Below are 13269 nucleotides of genomic sequence, written 5' to 3' on the forward strand. Positions count from 1 at the left end.
GTGTTTGCCATGACAGAACTTCCACTGCTGTGTTTACATGAGAAAGTACCGCGGAGAACCATAGATATACGGAGAACAGCGTACACAACTGAATGAGTTCGAGGTTGATCGTTATTCATGTATGTAATCTCAGGTATTATTTTGGCGCTCTCCTTCCATGCTTTGTGATTATATTTTCGACCGATACTATAAAATGGACAGAGACCATCTAAATCTTGTTGTGAATTCCAAGTAAAGAGGACACAGACCAGGAATGGTTGCTGATGTGGTAGTAAAAAGTAACCTACTGGACAGTAAGCTTTAAGGCAGTCAGCTTAATCTCTGGCTCCACCAAATTTGGTTTAAAAACAGCACTTCTTTCAAAATACATCCCACGAGCTATGATATGGAGCTGGAGACCAGGAGAGACATGGATAGCCAAAGTCACAAGGACGAGCATGACTCGTGGCACACTTCCACTATGCCCCCTGGCTGGATGAGAGAAGTGAGGCAGCGGAAAGCAGGCAAGACAGCAGGCAAGCTGGATGTCTACATCACAAGGTGACTCAGTGCTTTGTTGTAGTCCTGCCTCTAAATTATTGTTTCTCGGATTATGACTGAGTGTATCACAGATGCAGTTAAATCGATGTGTGATGTTTCTGTTGTTTCAGTCCCCAAGGGCAGAGGTTCCGATCAAGAGCATCCCTGCACGCTTTCCTCCTAAAAAGTGGAAACGAGAACTTAGACCTGAGCGTCTTTGATTTCACCACGTCTAAAGATGTCGCAGCTACTTTACAAATACTCCCTTCCAGAGTAAAGCAGAGGAGACGAAAGAAGAAACATGCAGATGTACAGCAGGAGAAAACAGAAAATGGAAAAGAAACTCTGGATCCACCCCCAAATAAGTCTAAAAAAGCCTCCTCCTCAGTCATAAATCATCCTAAAGACAGAAATGTAGAGAATGCAGAAGAAACTGGCCTCAATGGGACTGATATTGTATTAGAAGTTGGTGGAGACGAAACTGATCAGACTGGCTGCTTACAAGCTGCACCTTCAGGAAAGTTGAACGATACAAAGCTACAGAAGAGCACTGAGAGAGTGGGCCTGCTGAGAGAGAAGCTGCTCAGACTGGCTCCTTCCAGCAATCAACAAAACATCATCGTTGTTCACAAGGATGAACAGTCAGAATCGCAGCCTTCAGTCCCAACTTTAAAAGTTGATCCTGCCACTGAGAGCGAGAATGAAGGTGAGGATGAGCCAGATGCAGATGGAACGTGGATTCACAGCAAAGGTGACAACAAGCCTAATTCTGAACTGAAGGCTGACGCTGACAGTCAAGAGCATGTGGAAGAGGAGGTGTTGTTACCTGACATCACAGATGGGAGCTGTACACCAGTCAGAGAGTCCCAGAATAGTAAGCATCATCTGGAGTGTGTGACAGCTTGTTAAAGTCTTTTAATTGTTTTGGTTTAATATTTCTTTCTTTCACATTTTATCACATGCTAGCTTTTCATCATCCTTTTTTTTTTTTTTTTTACCAACTTTTGCATTTTTCAGCTATAAAAGAAAAAAAAAATCAAAGAAGCCAGATACATTAAGTGACACAAAGAACCTTCCAAAAAGCGTCAGTCTGATGGGACAATAACAGTGTCAGTAGTTTACAGGAGCATGCCATTACAGGACAAATTTGTGCTTATGGAGCCTTTGTGCATATGTGATTTGCTCCATCACATCCTTGTTGATTCCATCATTTATATGGGGTAGGATCAAGTTCCAACCACCTAGCTCTAATACACTTTATGACAGCTCCTGATGTGATTTCTAGCCAGCAGAGAACTTCTTTAGGGGGTGATTTATCAGTGGTGTCTGAAAGTATCCTGTTATTACTTTACATTTAAAGTAATTTAATAGGACCAAGCTGAAGACATGTTCTTTTCTCCCGTTTTCAAATAATATATTTTCTTATTGTGTCATCTAAACTGCCTGTACTTATATTAAACTTACAGTTCATTAATTTAAAAAAAAAAATTTTACACTTTATCTTTTATACATTTTTCTTTTTACTGTTTTAGTCAGTCACTTTCAGTTATTCTATTTAAAAAACATGCACTTTATTCAAATTGCATTTACTGTTTTAGATTTAGCTAATTTCGTTTTATTCTGCTGTATTTTCTATTTAATCTTTCACACTTATTTTCTTTTTGCTTCTCTCTGTGTATAATAAGGTGTTATCTAAATATACTTGCTGGCTGGCTTGTCAGCAAGTATTTCTTTGTACATATACATTATTATATATTTTCTATACATTTTTAAACAATATCCTTGTGTGATATAAGAAAATTGCTCATTTACTCCTTAAATATATGTTTTCTTGTCTGCCTAGAGTCCAAGAGTGTGGAAGACAAGCGGATAACAAGCCCTTATTTCAGGGGGAAACCACTCAGAGATGGTAATGTTTGAATGGATATTTTGATACAATAAGCTTTTGTATATTTGCATGTGGGGCATAAATATCAAAATTTCTGAACTTAAATAATATACTTGGCTTACGAGAAATATACTTGGTCCACACTCAGGTCTTGAAGCACCCAGGAGGAAAGCCTTCAAGAAGTGGACGCCCCCTCGATCACCTTTCAACCTCGTACAGGAAACCCTTTTTCACGACCCTTGGAAGCTCCTGGTGGCTACTGTTTTTCTGAACAAGACAAGTGGTAGGGTCCAGCGTACTCACAGTGCAGCATTAACCAGCTCCAAAGCCTGAAATGTCACTCATGTGCTCCATACAGGTAAGATGGCCATTCCAGTGTTGTGGCAGTTCTTTGAGCAATACCCATCTGCAGAGGTCACCCGCGAGGCCGATTGGAAGCCGATTTCTGAACTAATGAAGCCACTCGGCCTGTATGAGCTCAGAGCAAAAACACTCATCCGCTTCTCAGGTGATCGTCCTTGTCTGTTAAAGGATTACAGCAATCCACATCTGTGAACAGGCAGGAGGCTTTTACTTTGGTTTTAGTCAGAACATATGAAGCAGTATCCGTTGCTTTTCTCCTTGCGTAGATGAATATCTGACTAAACAGTGGCGCTATCCCATCGAACTGCATGGTATCGGGAAGTACGGCAACGACTCCTACAGGATCTTCTGCATTGGGGAGTGGAGACAGGTGGGTGTGATCCCAGTTATTTTATTCCTGCAGGATCACATTGGTTTTGTAATAATAATTGATGCTAAATCTGTTGTTTACTTGGCATTTTTATGTCAAAGGTGACACCTGAAGATCACAAGTTAAACAAATACCATGCCTGGCTGTGGGAGAACCATGAAACTCTGGGAATCTGAGTCATCAAGTATGAGAAACAAGGACTCAAAGACAATTTCCTGTGGCACAAACAAGAGAATCAGTTATATCACATAAACACTGTAGTTCTTTAACTACATTTGCATTATGATGAAGTTGCAATTTTAAAGCTGTGTTGCTTAAAAATTATGCATTAACATTCCAAAGATAAGCATTCCTTTAAAAAGTTTTACTCCATGTTCAATAAAGTGTTTAAGTGGTTTAAAAGTTGAAATGAAGTGCATTTCTCAGTCTGTCTCCTGATTGGTTTCGTTGAGTCGTTCCTTTCTATGCAGATGTGATCCTGAGACATCCTCCGACTATCTGGTTAGACCGTCGTCACAGGCTAATAATCTTTCTTTATGAGTGCACTGATGCATGGCCACTACGCAGCAGCTTTCTTTTGCTGGGGGGTAACCCGATTCCCAAGGCAACTGTTGCCATTGCAAAACACTCAGTAAAGGCAGCGGCGTGCCAAGGTTTAATCTCTAACTAGCAGCAGCTCAGTAATTTGACATATTTACATTGGGATTTGTGTTGCCATTTAATGCTCTGATTCACAAAGAAACTTTGATTGCACATCAAGATTGGACTTCTCTGGTGGCGAATGTGAAACAGCGTGAAAAAGATGAAACTACGTAAGAGATTTTTTTTTTTTTTTTCCATTTGCAGACTGTTTTAGTGTTGCCAATAGCCTTTATGTGATTCTGTTTTTTTCATCACCACAGCATCCATCTCTGTAGCTTCCACACCAGTGCGCATTCCTCACAACACTCCTCCTGTCCGGCAGAGTCGCTGCCTGGTGGTCACTCCCATGACATTTCCCATCATCTCAGACTCTGCCCGGATGTGGACAAGCAATCAGGTGAGCAGAGATTTACCGACTCTGACCTTCTGTGACATTGGAAGGTGATGTCTGCTTTGTGGCCAAAAGAAGAAAAATACGTATATGTCAGGGTAGAGACTGCGATTTGGTAGAATTGGAGTTTCTACCAGTAGAGATTGCGATTGGAGTCTCTACCAGTAGAGATGGAACTTTAAATCTGACCCCTACCCTGACCCCTGACCCTAACCTTAAAAGTCTAACCTTAGCCCTGACAAATCTCTACTGGTAGAATTGGAGTTTCTACTGGTAGAGATTGCGATCGTAATCTCTACTGGTAGAAACTCCAATTCTACCAAATCACAGTCTCTACCATGATATATATATGTAGTATCTGCCCCCTAGAGTATTCCTCGATTGAATCCCTTGCATCCACCTTTGGTCCCTAAACGCACCGTCAGTCTGGAGACACCAGCCGTTCACCACCACAACCACCAGAGGACACTGATCATGCAGAGAAGAGAGCACTACAGGTAAGAATCCTGCTTAAACCAATTGTCACAGAGAATCACACAAAGAGAATCGTTTGTCTTTGCTTTGAAGAGTAAAGTCAATGTTACAGGTATCATCAAGTGTGGAGGAAACCTTTCTATGGAACCGGCAGTGAGAGAGAAGAGTACAGGTAATTAATAAAAACAGCACTTCATCTTCACTGCCTGCACCAATGACATCAAAAAGCATCTAATCTCTTTCTGTAGGAAGGAGTTGCGAGAGCAGTTACAGAGGCAAATAGAGGAGAAATGTGTAACACTGAAGCTGCAGCTGGCTGGCAAAGTGAAGGAAGCCGAGCATCTCCAAGAAGTGGACCGCCTCGCCCTGTCCAGCGAAAGAGAGCAAAGGATGCAGCACAGCAAAGCGATGACAGCGTACAGAGACGAGAACAAGAAGGTGCAGTCCCACGCGTGCATTATGTATCCACTACTAATGCTTTGTGTTTATGAATCCTTACAATAGTGTGCGGAAAATGATTCAGCATGCTCTCAGGTTACAACAGTGTAGGGAGTGTCTGAGGTCTCTCCCCCCCTCCCTCATCTGTGTGTATGCGTGTTGTGTGAACAGCTAATGGAGCAGAGCTGGAGGGATAGAGCACTAACACGTTCCCAGGAGGTCCTGAAGGAGAGAGAACTGCTGCGCCTCAACCCCATTAACTGGAGTGGAACACTGAAATAGGCCGAAGCTCTTCAAGAAGTCAAAATGTAAAAGTCAGGCCTCATTGTAGCACTTATGTGTGAATAATGACATCTGAGATATACAGTACATGTAAATACTGAATGATCAGAGGACCTTTTCTAGGGGGTGTTAGACTAGGAAGAAGCAAATTAAGGTCTTAGGCATTTTACTGAATCCTAAAGTGTTTCTGTTCTGCTCCTACAAAGGTTCATGTCACGGTACAGTTAACCCAGGATTCCTGTCTTCGACGTCTCTGCATGCTGTGTAATTCATAAAACAAGAGATAGTTTTTCCACAAGCCAGAATGTTTTCCCAGTTATGTCTTTGTAAAGAGCAGAAAAAAAGCTTAACAAAATGACATTAAAAATTCAAATAAAACATGAGGAGTGGCAGATTTTTTTTTTTATATTCTAAAGCAAACATCTATAATGAATTAGGATTCTGTGGACAACATTCCACACAAGGAAAATCAAAGATAAATCAGAGAGACGGGTAAGAAAGTGATGCTCCAGTGGCTCTCCAACATGATGCTACTATATCTGCTAGAATTACAATTAAACAGATTAAAATCTGCACGGATAATGCACACAAAAATGAGAATGTCAAGACAAAAAATAGGAGAAGCGTCAACAAACAAATATTTGAATGAAAAGGCAACAGAAAAGAGCTTGCATTGTCTAGACCGGAGCTGGTATTTACCTAAAGCACATTCCCTCACACACTCACTAAGCAGTGATGCTGGTGATCCAGCAGCTATTAAAAGTTAATCTTCCATGCCAAAATAAGACAATAAATAAACATGGTTCAGTACCTTTCATTTCAAATCCTATTATCATGCATTGTTACTTAAAAGAATCATTCAAGGAGGAGGTAAAAAGTCATTCTGTGAAGATAAATAACCAGTTGTTCCTAATGGAATCATCCCAGAGTGCTCTGTCGTAGGGTGATTTGGGAAACTCAGATTTCTCCATCTAACCCCATGCCTTAGCGATAAGCTTAAGCGTTGCAGTGATCTGACGCAATCAAAACTCATGTATTATTCAAATTATGGGAAATTAGTGAAAAACGTGGATGGACATGATAACAGGTTTTCATTGTGCGGAAAAAAACAGACATCTTTTCTCGAGCGACATAGAGGCCAGATGAGACATCAAAATGCATAAGAGAATTTCACAATCAGTAGTGGTCTTTATGTCACCCTTGTTCCCAACAAAGTTGAGGTAGGGGGATTACGTTCAGCTCCTCTATATCAGTGCAGTGTTGCTTTGTTATCCCTCTTACAGTTCCAGCTTCAAAGACTTCAAGTTCTTACTTTTTCCTGTATTATCCTATTCATAAACTTAAATTAACAAACCAGAGCCCTTTTAAGTAACTCTTCGATCACAAGTAAATCCCTGAAAGGCAAGCTTTGTAAAGAGTTTTTTGCCCCCAACTGGGTCTCATTCACCGTAATTAGCTGGTATTCCAAGTTCCTCTTTTCAATCTGTGGTCCCAGCTGGTCTAGCGTCCCTTCAGAAATCCGTCCAGCATGTAGTCTCCCTTCTCTGTCAGCCAGTATCCAGCCATGGCAGCCACCCCTCCGATGAAAATGGCTGTGAAGACCATGTCACCCTTAGCAGCAAGCGTGGCCAGAGCACAGATTACAACGCCGAAGAACATCTGCTGCAGCACAAGGACCTCATCATCGGTCATGTCGTCAAACAGTCCCTTCTCTGGACCAGCTGAGGAGGGGAAAAGAAAAGAAACGTAAAGAATTCTGAAAAGCTATACATGTGATTGTATATTCATTCCAACTTATGCTTACCAGGAGGCTTATTCTCAACACAAATGCTGTCTCTTCTGATAAATCCATCGGCACAGTCACAGTGGAAAGAGCCCTCCTCGTTGATACAGGCCTCATTGAGTCCTGGGCATGCTATTGCACGTTCACTACATTCATCTATATCTGTACGAGGAGGGAAAGGCACAGTTTAAAGGACATAAGAAAGCCAATTGGTATAATTAATTAAATAAAATGGCATAAAAATCTAGATGCTAATTACATACTGACCAAGACACTTGGCTCCCTTCAACCTGTAGCCACGTGCACATTTCTTACAGCGAGCAGGACCGCTACCCATGCAGCCCACACATGCCTGGTCACAGCCTGGACACAACAGAAGTGCAATAGTCAACTTTATATCCTACATTTTTCATTAAATACCACACTGACAATCTCAAAAATGCAACATCCAGTTGGTTGTTGTAAACTGCAGCTAATAAACCACAATAATGACTATAATTTAAGTCATTTTTTAAGCAAAAATGCAAAACAGTCACCGGTCCTACATGAAGATTTGATGCTTTCTCTGTAATATGTGACGTAACCTGAATATTTGGCTGGAGCTGCAGGAACAAACCAACAGTGTCGACAACTATTTGACTATTATATTTTGTGATGAGATCCAGAGATTTTTTTGTGATACTCTCACCAGTTTCGCGACTTTTATTAAAATCTGCCCCATCAACTGCAAAAAATCTACAAACCTTAAAGTATCTGCATGATTTCGGCTACACCGAGCCGATCTCTCAGGTCAGCTGACCAGCTGCTTCTGAAGGTGCCCAAAACAAGGCTGAAGCTCAGAGGGGATCAAGCATTTTCCGTTGTAGCTCCAAAACCTTGGAATGAATTGCTGCTGCACATCAGACAGGCCTCCTGTCTAATTTTAAAACCTTTCTTAAAACCCACATCTGTTACTTTGGCTTTTCACGACATGTAGGTTTGTTGTTTCCGTGTGCACATATATTGTATCTGGGATGGGCAGTTCAGTCTGTTTAGCCTATTTATTGTTTCTGTTTTAATGTGTATTTTGCTTTCAGTTCTATTTTTTTTATCTTAGTTTTATTATTTTTATCTTTTGATCATGTTTTTACCCTTCTGTACAGCACCTTGGTCAATTCTGGCAGTTTTAAAGTGCTTTAGAAATAAATTTGAGTTGACTAGAGTGCACTGAATACACGAACATAAGCAAATTCACAGAGGGGCTTACCTCTGCATTCATATGATCCCTCTGTGTTGTGACAGTAGGTGTTAGAAGGACAGCGAGCCAGCTCTGTACCACACTCATCAATGTCTAAGAGACAGACAAGGTCAGTCCAACAACACATCCAGGAAATTGGCACAGAATCACGGAACGTTAGCAAATGACCTCTAATGTCAAACTCACCCACACACTTGTTGTCATGAAGGATCCAGCCGGGTTTGCAGTCGAGGCATTTGTAGTCCTGTGGTCCTGAGCATTTCTTACATGAATGGTAACAAGCTGCAGAGGATGACAGACATGGATTCAGGGAGAGGGTCAATTTTTGATGACTTGAAACAGAATTCAACAACGTAGAAACAGCTGCCTGATGCTGATGTACCTGCACAGGCTCCTGCACTTTCATTGGAGCTTTTCTCTCTGTAGTAACCATCAGCACAGCTCTGGCACAGATTACCCGAGTATCCAGGGTCACACACACACTCTCCATCACCCAGGCGAGTACCCTCACCCTCACAGCGGCCCAGACCTCCACACACACCACCAGGTCCAGATGGACACTCTGTATTGGATAAACATGCTATTAGTGAAACTCTGGCAGTCTTTAAACTAGAGCTTTAGAATCAACGTGATTCAAATGACCATTACTGGGTTCTACATATTTATGAAATCACTCTTACGCTGGAACAACTAAGCAAAAACTACATTTGACATAGTAAGATTTTCTGTGCCGATATCAGGCAGCTTGTGTTTAATGCTTTATGTTGTTCACACCTTTGCAGTCAGGTCCAAAGCGTCCAGGTGGACAACAGAGTCTCAGCTCTTCTATGCACAACCACTCAAACAGGTCTGGTGCTTCCTGCTGCCTGTAAGACATGAACAGCACGTCAGCCATGAAGCTAAAACACATCTCACCAGACATGATGCCGCCAACATTGTCCTAATATAAAAAAAAATTAATTGAAACAGAGATTGCACCTGATTAAATACAGCTGATCCAAACTGTAGACTGAATTAAAAAACCTACAAGAAAATCACTCAGAGAGCACAGTACTCCACCATGGCTGCTCTATCATTTCCGACGGCTGAAATCTTTAACCCTTTAAGCTTCAGTCAATTCCAGCCGTTTTCAGTACAAAAAAAAATCGCTAATATTCTATTTTTAAATTAAAAAAATTACGAAAAATACGGGGAATATTGGACGGGCATCGCGAGGTGCATTTCCTTGAAAATCACCGATTCGGGGATTTTATACCGACTTCAGGACATGTTTTGGATAAAATAGTTTACTGGCTTGTGTCATCTGGATGTAAAAGGTTGGATTATGGCCGTTTTTTGTGGAATCTTTTTTTTTGTGTGTAATAATAAACCCGGAAATGTGAGTCGCACTGTGTGCGTTGAAGCCGTGTACAGAGAACGGATGGATGAATATTTGTTTTTGTCGGACAAATGTGTTTTTCTCACCCGCTGTGGTAATCGCATCTGAAAGTGGTTTATACCGGCGGATTCATGAGAATCTAAGCTTTCCATCGGCGTATAGTGTTTGTATAATCGTGTTTGCAGCCGTCGGACATTCTTGAAATTCCTATGCAAATTAGTAGGTGTACCGCCGGCGGTACACTGAAGCTTAAAGGGTTTTAATAAAAAATTACCTTGTGGCGAGCACAGACGTGTGTGTTATGTACGGATACCGAATCGCATGACCTAAATATGTAGCGGGCCGCAAGAACTGATGTGACTCGGAAACATCCCCACAATTTAATCAGTTGTTCCTTGTATGATTTCCGATGGATAAGTCCTGTTAAGTCCACAGCGGTGGATTTGTAGTAGGATCACAATTATGTGATCGTCAGCAGGCAGCTGACCCCGTGTTCACTTGCTGTCATAGTTACAGTGACGCCGTGTTGCTCACTCGCAGTACAGAAATCTTTAACAAAATCACTGCCAAAATCTAATCACTTTATCGTCGTCATTTCTCACCTTCCGTGAAAATTTCATCCAAATCTGTTAGCCTGTTTTTGAGTAATGTTGCGAGCAGACGGACGGACAGACGGACAAACTGATTGTCGTGTTCCTTGGTGGAGCAATGAGGGCACGCTCATAAGTTAATGGTAGTGCTATTTTTTGTAGTGAAATTGCAGTTCATTTACATTTAAAGGACACGTTTACCTGTGGAACCACCATGTCTCCACTTGGTCCTCTATCTGCTCCAGCAGACGGTTACATTCAAAATCTGTTTTCTCACAAGCAGCTTCTACTATCTCCAGGAGTCGAGTCTCACTGAAACAAGAGGCCAACGATTAGAGCAATAAGACATTTGTCAAAAGATGAAACGCATACTCCCCTAACCCATCACACAGGTGTAGCTTTACTCTTAGGAAGTGTCACGATTAAAATCAGCTGTCTTATGTAATCATTCACACAAAATATCATACAAATGTGCAGAGAACCACCACATGAACTACTTTCTTCAGTGTGGTTTAAGTACTGCAAATTCAATAAAGATAAAAGCTGAAGTTGGGCGAATGACTGAAAAAGTCTCTTATAGGTGAGACTACAGAAAACTTACCTGCGTGCATACTTGGCCAGCTTCTCCTCCTCCCAGGCAGTGTTTCCTCCCCCAAAGTTTTTGTTGGCTGTTCTCTCCAAGCCCTAAAAAGAGAGAAATTTAACAGACTTTCAAATTACAAAGCGTAGCTAAAAGACGACAAGCGTGAATTGATGGTTCATTAAGTTAACTGCAGTACCGTAATGAAACTCTCAGTGAGTTTTCGGCAGGTCTGGCATGGTGCCGTCTGGACTCTCACCACAGAGAGCTCCGAGAGAAGCACCAGAGCAGGAAGGGAGGGCCAGGTCCACCACATGATTCTGTAATTGTGACGCATAATTAAGGAAAAGACTTCACAATAAGCAACTTTAACCAAAAAGTTCTATATCTGTTTTGACATGATTTGCATCAACTTATCGAGGTGGATTAAGAACAAAACACCTGTAGAGTATTGTGTAATACAAGCTGAAGCTGTACAATATACACTGGCAATACTTTTGTGATGCAAGATGACACATTTTCAGTGTTGTATGTCTTTACTCCACTGTCTGCCTCCTAATGATCAATTGTCCAATAAAGGCAAAAAAGCTAAAATATGATACAAAAAGAAAAAAGATCAGATCTACGGATTGTCAGAGTAGTGAAGATTTAACTTGATGCTATTATTTTGCTAGTTGTTTAGCCCTACAGCAATTACATTGTGGTCCAGATGTTTTGCCTACATACAGGATTTAGCTAATTTCAAATTTATAACTACATTTTAACCAGGTACTCAATTAAATAAATCCACGTGTAAAGCAGTGACGGGTATCGTGAGTTGGTCTTGTAAGGAAAAAGTATAACATTTGTCTAGTTGGGATGCTCAGGGTTAGCTTAGCTCAGCATCAGCACCACAAAAATTAGCCAGCTAGCAGCTGGCTAAGGTCAGTAGTTAGCTATTAGCCGGAGCTAACGTCCATCATGGTCTTCTTATCTGTCCGATGCGAGTCTATTCAACTTTATTTTAGGAGTGTGTGTCCTCCTGGTGACATTTAACAACCCGCTAAGTATCCTACAGTGTAGTTCCAGTAAAGTAGCTAGCTGCACTGCTTTTTTATTGTTCATTCCGGTGTTACCTTATTGAAAAACCACCGTCCGCTGTACCACCGATGATTGTCTGGTTCCCTGCTACTTCACACAACGCAGGCGGAGTTTCACATTTTGAACCGCCGCTTTCAACGCTTCAGTCGGGCCATTTTCTGCGGTCACTTGCTAGCTAACGCTGGCGCCGTTCATCCAGGATCATGTAGCTGTATCACCGAGCTGCAGTGATATGAGGGAGCGGGCAGCTTCCAGTGGGTTCTGTGTTTGCCGTCCAGCTGCTGCCTCACAGGATGTGGCGCCGCCCAAAGCCGCCGGGCTTTAATGATCCAACCAATCAGTCAGCAAGCATCATTTATCAAAGCATTTGTACAAAATAAATAAATAAATAAAATAAGTAAATAAATAAATAAATCAGTTTCGTTGGTATATTTTGCAACAAAATGGACATGATTATTACAGAAAGAGCCACTCATCAGAATACATTTTTACTATAATTATGGGTATCTTGTTTCTTTTCTCAGCTGTTTCTTCCTGAGAGACAGCAGGTCCGATTTGTGGCACTGGCAGCGAGCAGTGACACTTTTTGTGGCACCGCCGCCGGGGTTAATGCCACGGTTAATGCCACTGTGCAGTGACAGTTAATGCCACTGTTTGGGCGAGATGCCACTGCCGCAGCGGTAAAAGTACTGGTATTAACCGTGGCATGTTCCCTAAACAGTGGCATTAACCGAGGAATCTCTGCTGGCATCTCCAGAGGCCACTGGAAATGCCGCTGCGGCAGTGGCATCTCGCCCAAACAGTGGCATTAACCGTGGCATCCGGCGGTGCCACAAAAAGTGTCACTGCTAGCTGCCAGTGCCACAAATCGGTCTTGCCCCTACTGGACTTCCTGGTCATTTCTGTGGTATTTACAGAGATATTGACGCAGATTTTTCTATTTTTAATTTTTGTATGCAAATTTTTAAAAGCCAAAGAGCTAACGTGAATGATGCAAACTGTTATTTGTTCTTTTTTAGTTTTGCACTGAAGTTGTGACTCTTGAAAATTCTCAACTCTAAAACTAAGCCCTTGTTTATTTTTGTCAACATAATTCTGCATTTGCCTTCAATGTATACCTAAAGTTAAATTAAGGAAAATGGTGTATATCAATGAAAGCATAAATGCAGGACAAACTCGCTGAGAAACAGTCTTTACCCATGGTCCATCAGACTTCTGAACTCAAAACATTAAAGCATAGTGCCACTTTTAATA

General features: G+C 41.5%; 2 protein-coding genes across 10 annotated transcripts; one reads left to right on the forward strand and one right to left on the reverse strand.

Annotated features, from left to right (window-relative positions):
* The first annotated feature begins 2 nt into the window (after positions 1 to 2).
* LOC110947847 (methyl-CpG binding domain protein 4) lies at positions 3 to 5750 on the forward strand. Of its 9 annotated transcripts, none has more exons than XR_007942585.1 (11): positions 3 to 540; positions 651 to 1393; positions 2363 to 2428; positions 2556 to 2690; positions 2766 to 2915; positions 3037 to 3140; positions 3242 to 4179; positions 4543 to 4670; positions 4760 to 4819; positions 4896 to 5085; positions 5257 to 5750. XR_007942585.1 is itself a non-coding variant. In XM_051949523.1 (6 exons), the coding sequence occupies exons 1-6, from the start codon at positions 3943 to 3945 to the stop codon at positions 5365 to 5367; spliced, it is 636 nt and encodes a 211-aa protein (XP_051805483.1). In that variant the 5' UTR covers positions 3331 to 3942; the 3' UTR covers positions 5368 to 5750. The 9 variants fall into 9 exon arrangements, 1 of the variants encoding a protein (XP_051805483.1); XR_007942588.1 differs by having other exon boundaries at positions 4771 to 4819; XR_007942589.1 differs by having other exon boundaries at positions 4599 to 4670.
* Position 5751: 1 nt separating this feature from the next.
* Positions 5752 to 12340, reverse strand: LOC110972788 (protein disulfide isomerase Creld1). Its single transcript, XM_022223162.2, has 11 exons — positions 12051 to 12340; positions 11135 to 11255; positions 10957 to 11039; positions 10557 to 10667; positions 9162 to 9253; positions 8770 to 8949; positions 8574 to 8669; positions 8397 to 8480; positions 7418 to 7513; positions 7172 to 7312; positions 5752 to 7088 (listed from the first exon to the last, which is right to left on the reverse strand). Exons 2-11 carry the CDS (start codon positions 11249 to 11251, stop codon positions 6868 to 6870), a joined length of 1221 nt encoding a protein of 406 aa, XP_022078854.1. The 5' UTR covers positions 11252 to 11255; positions 12051 to 12340; the 3' UTR covers positions 5752 to 6867.
* Positions 12341 to 13269: the final 929 nt, after the last annotated feature.

This window comes from Acanthochromis polyacanthus, chromosome 6 (genome assembly GCF_021347895.1).
Source record: "Acanthochromis polyacanthus isolate Apoly-LR-REF ecotype Palm Island chromosome 6, KAUST_Apoly_ChrSc, whole genome shotgun sequence".
NCBI lineage: Eukaryota > Metazoa > Chordata > Actinopteri > Pomacentridae > Acanthochromis > Acanthochromis polyacanthus.